Genomic DNA, 13,842 nt, shown 5'->3' with positions numbered 1-13,842 from the left:
TGTTGACTTAGATTTTGTAGGGCATATTATACTAGGTAGAGTACTATAGGTTATGTCTTTACTGTTGGTGGGGTAGTCATGAGCTGGGTTTCTAGGTTATAGAATGTTAATGCTTTATCTATTACATAGGTAGAGTATGTTATTGCTACATAGACAACCAAGGAGATGATATGGCTTTAGTTCTTTTTGGAAGAATTGGGACGTCCTTAGAAGGATAATTATTTAATTATAAATAGTTAGAGTGCCATTCATCTTGCAAGGAATTCAACTCTACATTCAAAAACAAAACACATACAATTGTAGTACCATTTCATTTGATCTATTTTGGAGGATGGACACTTAAAGCTAGACAAGATACATACAGATGACAATCCAATAGATATGTTTACCAAGGTAGTGACAAAGGAGAAGTTGAATTCCTCTTCAACTTTGGTTGGTCTTCTAGATTGAACATGAATAAAAGAACAATAACATCCAGGGTGGTTTGATCCACTGGGAGTCTCATGGAGTAGCAACATAGCTACAGGATTAGTCTCCAAGTGGGAGATTGTTAGATTGTGGTAAAAAAAAAAATTTGGGCCCTATTTTTATCAAGATTTTGGGCCAACACGTAATTATTAATTGTAACCCTAAAGCGGTAAAAATACTTTATAAAAGGGCTTAGGGTTAGGGATTGTTTTATAGTAGGTGATACGAAATTGGTTCTTTTGGTGGTATTGAGCTGTAAGGGATTACAAATTGTAATTAGGTTGTAATCACTAGATCATAATAATATCAAACTTTCTATTTGGGGGATGTAACCCAGGGATTGGGTGAACCATGTTAAATCTTAGTGTCTTGTGTTCTTCTTTATGTGATCTATTATTTTTTGATATTGTTTATATTTGCATGTAATTGCTATTTCTGTCTGTGGTTTATTCCTAACACATATTCAGCTTCAATTGTTGATTGAGAAATGTAGTTCTACTTCTTGCTTGTCCATGAAACTAGTCTCTTTCCTAGAAAGAAAGCTCCTTCACTTGTACTTTTTTTGTCATCAACATTTCCTGCCCAATCTAAAATAGTGAACACCTTCATTTCAAACTTATCATTCTTCTTGTAATACAATCCATATTTATTTTTTTCTTTTAGATATCTCAGTCCTTTTCATTTCCATCATGAGATTCTCCTTAGGACTTGTAGAAAATATTGCAATTATCCCAATTGCTAATCGCTAGTACATTACAGGTCAAATTTCAACCTAAATTTTCAACCAACTCCTTAAGAGAGTTGTTCAATCTCTTTTTTTGGTTTTTTTTCCCAAGTTGGTCAAAATTTCAACCAACTTAGGGTTTCCCAAGTTGGTCAAAATTTTGACCAACTTAGGTTCATAATATCAAAAAAGAAAATTGTGCTCATCATTATTTCATGAGGTATTTGGCATTTGAGCATTTTTGCAATTCCTTCCTTTGAGCCATAGTTCTTCATACTTTCTCCATGCTTTGGTATGATGTTCTATCTATTGACAGTTCTTGGGTAAATATGTTTCACCCAATTGGAAGAACTATGAGTAGGTTCAAATGGTCCACTGCCAAACCCTCTGGAGTGCTTCTCAGGCATGATAAATCTATAGGTTCTTTTCATGTATATAATTATAATTAGGGTTAGTACTTCATTTATTGTGCTTACAATATGTAGATCAAAAGCTTCGTAGAATTTCTCTTTTTCCAATTGCATCGAAAAATATTTTGCCAAGTCTCAATGTTGAAAAATCCATTAAAGAGTGGATTATACTGTCCAAAAAAATATGTATTAGTTTTCTAAAATCTTGAGACAAGTTCTTGTTCTCTTTGTTGATATTTTAGCTAAATTTTCTAGCCACAGTTTGATTAAGGTTATACCCATTTCAACAAATTCATCCTATTTGATATTTTGTGAAACTTACATTTTCAAAAAATCCATTGCCGATTTCATTTCTGTATGCTATAAAATCCAAAACATACAAAGTCATCAACGAAGCAATATAAATTCATCAACAGACCTAAATAAAATCATTTCATGTTGTAGCTAATAAGTTATGATAATACTAGAGGTCCTCATCTTTAATGTATTTTGGTAGGTAGGACTGAATCTAAAAATGTACTTAGGATTGTTATGTAAATTTGGAACCAGACTGTACTTGGCATGTGCATCTTTAAGCTTACTATGAAGTTTTATTCTCTAGTTTGTGCTCTTTAATATCATCTTTTTGTATCCTATAGAGGCCCCTATTTTGCATGACTCTTGCTTAGGATATCATTATTTCTTATAATGTCACACGAGCCCATATTTAATAGAATGCTAAAAAACCTAGTCTCCTCAGGATGGGAATTACCAGTCATTGTAGGGGCATGTCCCTATCTCTCCATCTACTCAGAAAGTTTGATCTAGTTATGTCATTTCTAAGCAAGGAACCTACAACATTTTTTTGAGACTCCATGGTGAATGAAGAACAAATTCAAATTGTCTGTGAATCTAATTTTCTTAGGTTGCTACTTGCTTAGTGGATGAGCTAGTTGAGACATTTCTCAATGGAGCGTTCCTTTAGTTATTAAACATATTTCTACAATCTAATTCAAAAGGCTGCTAATAAATCCTATTTGGTTCCAAATTTATTATAACCATTCCAAGCAATTTTTAATCCAAACTTTCAAACAATAAATGGGATAAGTGATAAAAACTAATGGGCTTGTCCCACATATCTTGCATTAAAGTTTTCAAGCAATATTATCAGTAGCTCCAAAAATAATATCCAAAGGTTTACATAGAAAACCTCTCACATAGACCATATTATATACTATGCTCAATAGCTTAGTCCATTTAGAATTTGAATTACTAGTTATTAGAGGGACATGTACCTCTTTTTCCATCTGCTCACTAACTTTGATTTGGAGATGTGATTTCCAACCTTGGGGATGTCTTGGAAACTGCCAAGCATCTTTGTGTCCATGGGAAATAGTTCCCCTGTGGAATGTCCCTTCTAGAACTTTTTATACATAAATTTTTTGGGACTCCATGGTGAATGAAAATCAAATGCAAATTGTCTACAAATCTATTTTGCCTAGGTTTCTTCTTTCTATGTAAATGAGCTTGTTTAGTTATTTCTATGTGGAATATTCCTTTAGTCATTAAATATATTCTTGCAATCTAATTCAAAAGCTATAAATAAATCTCATTTGGTTGCAAATATATCATAACCATTCCAAGCCATTATTTAATGCAAAATTTCAAACAATAAATAAGATAAGTTATCACAAACTAATGGACTCCTCCTACATGTCTATTTTTAAAGTTTTCAAGCAATATTATCAGTAGCACCAAAAGAATATTAAAAGGTTTACATAGTAAAGTTTAAAAAGATACATGAAAAATTAAAAGTACATAGTATATTATGATCCTAAAGCATAAGTCTTTCATCATCTCTCTCTTTCTCTCTCTCTTTCATATAAATGCCCCTCTAAGGTCAAAAATCTAAATAGAACTATGCCAATTCTTTTCTTGAAAAAATGATTTTAGTACTGAATAGCTAAAGAAATGCCAATGTTGAAGCTATTTTTGAAATTTTGAAAGGAAACCATAACATAGAGAAGCAAAAGGATTCCATTTATGAAGACAAACTATCATTACCTATGATGGATTTTCTCCTATAAACCCAAAATTATCTTTTGTGCATGCATTGTGTTTCATTTATTTTCATATAAGTTTATAATTACTTTTATGGATGGATTGATAAATGTTTTGTCTATTCATTTCAAGGTGTCCTCACAGATGACCACATTTAAAGTTCTTTCTTAAAACAACACACAAATCCTAGGTTACATTTGCAGTTTTCTAGCTACTATAATATACATGCTATACAATTAATCACTTGGATTATGTACTTTTGCATGATAAAATATCATAGTGATTAGCTTATCAGTTATCACTAAATTAAGGAAAACACTGTGCTAATGACACAGTTTCATATCTACTGTGCAAGGAAAATATGTAATTTAGTTTTTATCTACAATCTATGCCTCTTGTTAAAGGTAATTTATATTATTTCTTGATCTTGTTTTTGACCTCCTCTTACATGCTTTATTAATTGTTCAATCTAGTATTGTTATTCCTAGCATTGTCAAATTTCATACATGACATATTTTTAGTGTTACATAAGTATTCTTGGACATGGGGTGTGAGACATGTTTTAGGAAAGGAAAAGACAACTCAACTTGAGGGATCAGGCAAGAAAATGAGGCTTTACCAAAAAAATATAGGTCTTACTCATATTTCCTTTATGAAATTAGAAGCTACAACATCATTGGGAAAACACAGATAGATGAAATAAAGTACTTAGAGAAGCACATTTGATGGTGAATGTAGAAGTGGCCATTTGTGTTGAGAAACCTCTGTAGTCATAATTAATTTCTTGTTGCATGCTATTTTGTATTCTGTTAATCGTTATTTTTAGTCAAGCATTAGATTTTGTCAAAATTGATTTTTATGAATAAATGATCTACGCAATGCAAATTCTTTTGTAGGAAAGATTTGTGCTATTGATTTGTCAAAAGAAAGAATATCACTACTAAGTTTATGTTCAAATTGAATCCTTTTGTTCATTTCTCTGTCATACTATGATCATATTTGTTTATTTTTTACTCATATAGGGCATTATACATCACAAAATTTCTCACTTTCTCTTGTATGTCCAGTCAAAGCACTAGGTGGAAAGTATGGGCAATTATATCAACTATGAAGAACCAATTGTTCGTAAAGGAGGATCTTTTGTATTTGGAAGGTTTTTGAATTGAGGAAATATTTTAGAACATATTATTTTGTAAGGATTTATTGTAAAATATAGTTGATGTTTTCTAGTGGTGTCTCAGATCTACTTCTGGACTTATCACAAAAACTATAGTTGAAGTAGTTGTACCACAACATGTAATTTTGTCCCTTTTAGGGAAGTTTGGGACTAGTCTTTTTGAGATTTGGCAGGTGAGCTATTGATAAGTGGGAAATATTTTAGGAATATCATCTATATTATATAGTTTTATCTTCAAGTTTATATGTTTGGTTAACTAGAGCGAAAATCTTAATAGCATTGTTTCTGAGCATCATATCTTGTTGTGTTACTTTTCCTTTTCTACTCAGATATCAGGTGCCAATGTTAATCTTATAGATGTTAGACTAGGATCATCTAAAGGAGTAGTTGAAATATCAAGTACTCCAGAGTAGACACATGCATCTCAGTGCTTGATTGAGGCATCAAACATTAATAAGAAGCTATTATTTGGTTAATTTCCTAACAGGCTACTATGCTGGTATGTTTTATTTGTCACAATAAAGTGTATTAAAAAAAACCATAAATGTTCAAATGTATCTTAATTTCTTAACGTGTACAACTTGCCTTACTTTTTACTAAGTTAAATAATAACTTGCTTTTCTGGAACATTATCTGTATAATATCTATTTGATTTATAATATTTAACTATACTCTATCCTGTATAACAAATTTTTTTTGCCTTCTCCATTTTATCTAGCTAGGTGTGGTGAAAGAAAGATTGGAGTTGCAACTGTTGTACATTGATAGTGAAAATGGTGTTAGCCCTATCAAAATCTAAGCTGTAAGTGTGTTCATTTAACAGATCCCTGGAATTCCTTTTGTTGGGATTGTTCTATGAGATTTTGTGGGTACATTTTAATTCAAAAAAAAATCAAACTAATTTGATTTTGAAGGAGATCCCAACCAACAATTATATGATTATACCCAAAATGCTTCCAGAGAAAAGTTTTCTAACCCTTTTATCAAATTTTTTTTTTTCTCAAGGAAATGATTTTATCAAAGCTTGAATATTCATCTCTTGGATTTTGTTCAGTTGAAATTTCTTTGTTTCTGAAAAAAACATTAAACAATTTTTGTCCAGAGTGGACAATTAGCTAATTGTTCTCAATGAGATGATTAATAGAGCATTTTTGGTATCAAACTCTTGGATTTTCTCATTAACCATAAAGAGTTGAGGATAAAAAATTTGATTGAAAATATGTGTCATCTTTCTGCATTTCATGTATCCTTGGATGACAAGGATAACTTTTCTTTTCTTGCTTTTTCTCATTTGTATCTTTATTATACTGATAGTTACAAACTATATTTTCTTTTTCACTACCTTGGAGGTTCATCTAAGGAACAAACTTTATATTTTAAAAATGAAAACATGTAATGTACAGAGGATTTTTGTCATTTCAAGTTTCTATCCATTTTAATAGGTCTTAGTTAGCATCATCACATATTGCCAGTGTGTTGGTTGTTGTGAACTAGGGTATGTTTAGTTTTATTTATTACTTTTGTATCTAATTTTAAATACCTTTCTAGGTTTTCATATATGTTTATAGAATTCAATAGAATGGTCTTACTCGAACATAATTCATGTTCATTTTTTGTGGTTTTTGATATTAGCCCATGGATCTCACACACCTTCTTCAATTAGGATCTAAGTGTTCTTATGACACCTCTAATGGTCTGTAGGATTCTTTACTCATCCAAGGATCCCTTAACCTACCTTAACTTTCCCACCAAGTTAACTTTTCCAACCTTCCAGCATTCCAAGCCGTTCTCTAGCACCTAATTCTCTAAAAGGCTTATAAAGGTCTTCTAGGGTCCTACACCTTTCCAAAACTCCAACAAGTATTGTGATGAGTTTTAGAGTGTTTTTACAACCTATTCAACATAACCAAAATGATGGCAAGGATGGGTTAATACCTGATTGAAGGGTTTCTTCACAAATAGGGCTATTAGAGGAGCCCCAATTAGGCCTCGTTGCTGATTTGTAGGGATTTTACCTCCTTCCTTTCAAGATTCAACACAATTGGTAATAAATGTTTTTATTTATAAATGACCCATTCTCAAGGATTTTTGGGGTCTCAAGCCTTCAACAGGTCATACAATATTTTGGCCAATAATGAGGGTTTTAAGGGTTTCAGAGACACCTTGTTGTCCTACCCTTCCACAAAACTTTCCAAATAATTTCAAGAATTATCCTTCAAAAAATCACACCTCCTAACACCCTTCTTAAACCCCTCCAAAGGATATGTCATGAAATCTACTCCTCTGCCTTTTAGAGCTATTCTGCTACTGCATTCCTAACTGGATACTGTTGTATTCACCTAGGGAAAGATTAAAGAAATTATTGCACTTGTTTTCTAGGCGCCTCCTTGCACATATTTATAGATTAGGGTCTATAGTCCTAGATTAGAAGGTACCATGGTGTGTCCATAGTGGAAACAAGATCTATAACCCCATGTTTAGAAGCTCTCCAAAACTGGTAGAGCATAGTCTACTTAGAAATAATTAAACAAAGCACTTGCAAAACTTGAAAAGACCTAATTTAATGCTTTCAAAAGGAAGGATTAACTCTATACACACTATTCCATCCAAAAAAATCCACAAACACTTCCTTATTCACTTCAAAACTTAATGAAAACTAGTAACTGTCTCTACGATTCTAAGCACAGTTTGTTGTTTCGTACTATAGCCGTACAATGGCATTTACCAAACCTTGCATTAAGGTTCCCTAAGAAATTTATAGCCTTCTCCTTGGAATTCATGAGGTCTAGATCCAACATCATAAAACTAGAAGTTGCAAAATCACTTCCCAAAGCTCATATTCAAGACCTTGGTGTTCTTTTGATGGGTTCATGATATGAGGTAAGTTGATTGTGATTATTTGGAAGAAATGATCTCATAGAATTCATCCAATGTTTTTGGTCTTATTCCATGGATAATATGATCTTTTGTTTTCAAAATTTGAGGCTTGCAAGTCTTCTTCAGTGAATCAGATCAATATGGATTCAAAGGGCTTGCTGGTAGGCTTGCACCTATTGGTGTACATGCAGCTCTCTTGCTCATAATGGCAAGGGAAACTCTAAGTTCTATGGGGGGCTACTGTGGTTTAGTTACAATTCCTCAAGGCTTGAATTTTATGATGGGGGAAGTGTTTACTCCAAATGGGATTTTGTCTAAACCAATTCCCAGTTTTCAAACTAAAGTTCATGTTAAAAAGTTTTACATTGATTACTATAAGAATGGGGAGGTATATATATGTTTAGAATCACAATCTGGAGCTTTTGTTCTCATTCACACAACCACTCAGATAAAAGAAGAAACAATATTCTAGCCACCATCTTACAACTCTTTGTTCTTTTTTTTTTCTCCTAGTTATATTTTTTAGTTTGATAATCTCAAAATAATCAAGTGTCTTTTGAAAACTACATTGAGATGTTAACATCAGATATCTTATTGTTATTCATTTTTCTTTCCCATCTTTATTTAGGTATCCCAATTTCACACTGATATTTCTTTACATGATACAAATGGAAAGGAAGTTCTAAGGAAGACTATCAGTGTGAATAGCCCTTTATGATTTGGGGGCATCACAATCTATCAAATAGATTGGAGTATCTCAGCTCTTCAGATACACAAGAATGGTGCAGGACCATTCAATCTTGCAATGGCTACATTACAGAGTGGAGATAATAAACTTTTTGGTACATTCTTGCCGCTAGAAGATGATAATAGTTCTACCAATCCTAAAGGAATGTAAGTATACATGGGAAATCTTTATTTCTAAAATCTTTAAATCTCTCTTTGAAAGAGCCAAAAAAAGAAATCATCTTGAAGGATATTTTTGTCATTTCCTAAATTTTGGAGCTTCTAAATCATGATACCTAATTCCTTTATAGATTTCTAGAAAATATTGTGTATAAGTATTTGACTCAACTTTTTAGATCATGTTGTATGTTTATCATCAAGATACAAGAGCTAAGAGCACATTTGAGTGCAATCCAAAATGTTGATTCAAATACTTATACACAATCTATTCCAGAAATTTGTAATTGAATCAATTATGGATTATGAAAACTCATATATTTAATTTATTATATTTGGTGATTATTTATTTAACACCACAGATCAATTTTGCTCGAGATCTATAGTCTATTGTGATGTATGATCAAGAAGGCAAGTTTGTGGGAGTTAGGCGGTTTGGATCAAATTGTCCAATAACCATTGATGATGTGGAAATTGTTGTGGATGATGCTTTTCCTCCATTGTTTGTTTCTATTTGATAGTTTATCATGTGAACCTGTAAAGAATATAATGGAGATAACTCTATTTTGAGTGGAATTAGATTGAATGACCATGTGTACAAACTTTAACGAAAAGGAGATTGACGTTAATCGCAATGAGTATGCCAAACTCACTAATTATCAGTTATGACTACCCTTCCTTTTATAGTTGTTATGAAAAAAAGATGACAAAGTATAACTGAGATATGAATTCTTGTTTTAACCATATTTGCCCTACTTCCAGCTAACTATTTTGCCTGATCTCAATTGGATCCAGGGGTTCTTTTGGTATATGCTAGATTTGGAGCACTCATGTTCACAACTATTGTCAAATTTTTTTTTCACATTCCCAGGTAAGCCTAGATTCAATAAAATTCTACCTTCGCAAAATTCATTTCAAGTTTTGGTTAATGTATTTTTCAAGTTATCACCATTTGGATAATGACACAAAAATTATGTCTAAAGTGCTGATTTACAAAATAAACAATGGATGTGTAGGTATGGGCTTTGCAAGATGGAACATCTGTTGTAGTTGGAGGAAAGAGTAATAGAGATAAACTAGGTTTTCAAGAAGAGATGAATTGGATATTTGATTTAGTTCCTGAAGTAGTTAGCAATAAACATATTGCACGTCAAGAGTCTATGAGCTTAGAGAGTGATGAGATATCCTTGCCAACAGAGAGTACACTATCAGAGCATAAATAGATAGTAATTGGATTTGCCTTAGTAGTTTATTGAAACTTCTAATTTATAGAAAAAATAATCACAAGGCAAGGGATGTATAGAACATACAAGCTCTCCTATGTTGGTCTGAGATGCGACAAGATTAATGCAAACAGAATAATCAGGTGACTTGCATCCCAAATTTTGCTAGGAAAAGTAAATTTAAGTAACATATTTAAATTCATCTTGCATAGTAGGTTTAGGCTATGACATTGTCATTGGATCTCAAGTTGGTCAAAGATGTTATCTTTGGGTTCTCTTTCAATCACCATGACTTTGCTTTGTTGCTGCACTTTTATGATTGTGCATTTGAAAGTAAATATTTTGCTAGTAAAAATACAGCTAGGGAGCAATTAGTAGTGGTTGAAATACCTTTTTATTAACTCTTAATCAATTCTTCAAAGGACCAAACAATCTATCCTAGGAAAACTACTAATAAAAACTTCAAATGAGTGTGAATGAAATCTGAATATAGAGACAATAGACCATGGTTATCTCAAAGTTGGGTCCTGCTAATGGACCCAAAAATGTGGTTTTGTATTTTGATTCTCTTATCATCACTTATTGTGATTTCTCTGTAACATTATGGATTGTGGAATCTTGAAGTGTTTGAGTATTCATTTTCCCAAAATATGTCCATATCCTTGCAAATATCAAATTCTCCATGAGATGGTTCCAATATCATAGACACACTTTTAATCTGTACAAAATCTCTTAGCATTGGGGTATATTGTATATTTTTCCCCCACTTGAATGTGTATGATATTTTATATGAGTTTTTAAAAAAAATTTCACAAAGGTATTCTTGAGAACACAAGAGAAGAGTGTGTTGTTGATGTTATCTCTCTTTATAGAAACACACATAACCTTATAGATATTTGCACTTAGCACATCAAACTTCCATGGAGAGAAGATCCTTTTTAATGCTGGGACATCTTCTATATTTTTCATTTGTGAATAGTTATCAAATGATTTTTTAAAATTCTTCTTGTTTTATTAAATGATTTAGGTTTTATCTTTTGTTTCACTTTGTTTTATATATAGTACCCTATACTACATCTATTAGTCTTGTTTTCCTAATTTTGTACATTGATGGCTGGTAGGGGTAATTTCCTCACATGAATCTGTATAATTTGTTGGTATAAAATCCATCTTTTCTGATCAAAGAGGGAATAGTAATTGGTTTATTTTTAATGTAGAAACTAATGGTTGTGATAGATTAGCAGAGGAATTGGTGGGGAATATGAAGAAGGCACTTTGAGTTAGTAACGATATGAAGTATTTCTGAGGTCTAATCATCTATGTATACTTAGGTCAAATCATTTTGTATATATATACTTCTAAATTTCTAATGGCATTTTTAAATTTCTTGAGTACAAGCCTATATTGAAGCTATTGAAGGAATGTTGATAGGTGATGTTAATTATAACAAAGCAATCAGTTTACATGGGGCTAAATTTATTCTATGCTAGACCAACAAAACTTAGAACCTTAATGTTTTGATTCATTGTAACACTAGAAGGTGTCACAAAACTTGAATAATATGTTTGATGTATCCATTTCTTTGTAAACTTTGCATGATTCTAACATAACTTAGTGATGTGTTTGGCTAGTCTTGCAACTGCTAGATATCGTACTACTCTTGATGTGATTTGTGCACTTCATTCTGAGGGACTGTTAGAGACTATTTTTTGCACACAGATGAGACCATTCAACCAGGTACAATGGATGGTTCTTTGTTAATTTCTATGACCTAACTCTATATTTTAGTCTATAAGAATTCACTTCATGTGAAAAATCTTCAAGAAATTGTTTAGTGTTGTTTGTATCTAGATTCTAATAATTAATGTAACTTGAAAAATTATCATAAAAAATTTTGACTCAAAAATTTGTCACAAATTATTTCAATTTAAAAAGTCATCTACTTTAGAATATGTAGTGATTTCCAATTTCCAATTGATTGTTCATTTGATGTCAAGAGAGTGTTCTGGTTATTATTTGATCAAGGGTCCTCTCTAAACATAGAGAGTGTATTGATGGTTGAAAATTTCACAGGCTTACTAATTATTGAAGAGATTAGGTGGAAATTTTCACAATATTTTATTTTAGCTAATCCTGCTTGTGCTACTATTTTTGGTTTTCGAAAGAAACATAAGTTTTTGATTAGCATTTTCCCCAAGAAACTTCCCTGTTGTATCCCTCAAAGTTGATGAAACATGAAAAGTGCTGAACATTTTGATCCAACTCTACATTTTATTGAAATTCCATCTAAACAAATTTATCGTGTATGATTTCAATATCAAGATTTATATTGACTTGTAGATTTGTTGCATTAATTTTGGGGATCAAGTCTCACCACATATGGATTGGTCCATGATCACATACCTGCAGTCTTTATAGTAGATTCTATAGCAATGACATTGCAAAAGTCAGGTCGTGTAGATGCTATAGTTGTAGGAGCAGATAGGATTGCAGCAAATGGTATGTAGAATTACTATTAATATGTTAAAATTTCTTTGCTATGATATTTGAAATTGACTTTCATCAAATTAAATCTCATTAGATGATTGGCTGATAGAATTTTTCCAACAACATTTGTTCTTGTATGTTAAGGCTTGCTAAGTTGGTATTATATTTTCATATTGACACAACAAATAAAATAGGGACATATAATCTGGCACTCTCCGCTTTCCACCATCATATCCCATTTTATGTAGCTGCTCCTCTAATGTCAGTGGATCTCTCAATTTCCTCTAGTGAGTATATAATAATTGAAGAGAGGTCACCAAAAGAACTAACTCATGCTCTTGATGGCCAAGGTCAACAAGTAGCTCCATTTGGGATTTCTATTTGGAACCTTGCTTTTGATATTACCCTTGCAAATCTTATCTTATCCATTATAACTAAAAAAGGTGCATTGTCATATCTACTCTTTTGTGAATAAATTATCATTTCGAAAAAAAAAAAAAGATCTTAAACTTGGTTTTCTTCATTTCATACATTGTACAAGTGCAACCATGATATATATTTTGGCGTATAATATTTAAAATTTATTATGTAAAATAGGCATCATTATAAAGAAGGATCCAACTTCTGTATTTGATGTAAAGGAGTTCATAGAGAATGTTTCTTAAGGAGTAGACAAAGGATACATTGGACAAGTGCAACTATGATTTCCATAACAATTTAAAGAAACTCAAGTACTCTTCAATCATTAAATTCTAAAAAAGAGCAAAATGACTGCACAAGTAAATGTCAAAAGTAGTTGTTCCATAGTAAACTTTAAAAGTAGTTGTTCCAGTGTTGAAGTTCTTTGGGATAAAATGCATAATTTTCATATAGTGGTGTTTAGTTTAGGATACTTTTCTTCTTCAACTTATGTATTGTACTTTGAAAATTGACTATCATGAATATGAAATTCCTTTGTTACTTTGATTATATAATATATCATTATTTAGAGTTGAAAAAATTTCTATCAACTTTGGCGATATCAAGAGTGCATAATGAGGCATGTTACACTTCAATAGTTCTGCTTTTTCTTACATTCTTGGATGCTTTCATTTCAAAGAATATATGTCCATGCTATATGTTTATGTTCTTCTTTGTTCCATGTTGTATCAAGAAATTGTTTCTTATCCAAGCCATTTAATTTGAAACCTTTTAAATCTCTAGAAAGATAAAGTTGGAGCAGGAGAATTTTTCTTCTTAAAGGTGTTGTTTGATTGTAAAGTGGACATCCGCTTTACAATAAGAGGACACCTTTGAGAAGAAAAATTCTCCTGCTCCAACTTTATCTTTGTAGAGATTTAAAAGGTTGCAAATGAAATGGCTTGGATAAGAAACAATTTCTTGATACAACATAATCAAATTTTTTTTGACCAAACATTGGTGGAAATTTCGAACAATTCTTGATAGTTTTCTACCAAGAATTGGTCAAAATTTCCACCAATTATAAAAAAAATTTGACCAAACATTGGTGGAAATTTCAACCAATTCTTGATA

General features: G+C 31.7%; 1 protein-coding gene and 1 pseudogene across 1 annotated transcript; both read left to right on the top strand.

The window, feature by feature from the left end:
* The first annotated feature begins 7,597 nt into the window (after positions 1-7,597).
* LOC149533309 (cytochrome c biogenesis protein CCS1, chloroplastic-like) lies at positions 7,598-9,822 on the top strand (annotated as a pseudogene).
* Positions 9,823-10,932: 1,110 nt separating this feature from the next.
* LOC149533308 (methylthioribose-1-phosphate isomerase-like) lies at positions 10,933-12,974 on the top strand. Its single transcript, XM_089805836.1, is given in 6 exon segments — positions 10,933-10,945; positions 11,221-11,362; positions 11,454-11,558; positions 12,182-12,322; positions 12,484-12,752; positions 12,907-12,974. Coding segments are annotated over 6 exon segments (738 nt in total).
* Positions 12,975-13,842: the final 868 nt, after the last annotated feature.

Source organism: Cupressus sempervirens, chromosome 10 (genome assembly GCF_028749045.1).
Source record: "Cupressus sempervirens isolate cs-2001-9-10 chromosome 10, ASM2874904v1, whole genome shotgun sequence".
Classification (NCBI taxonomy): Eukaryota; Viridiplantae; Streptophyta; class Pinopsida; order Cupressales; family Cupressaceae; genus Cupressus; species Cupressus sempervirens.
The sequence above is the reverse complement of the archived record's forward strand: the minus strand, read 5'-3'. Positions and strand labels throughout refer to the sequence as shown.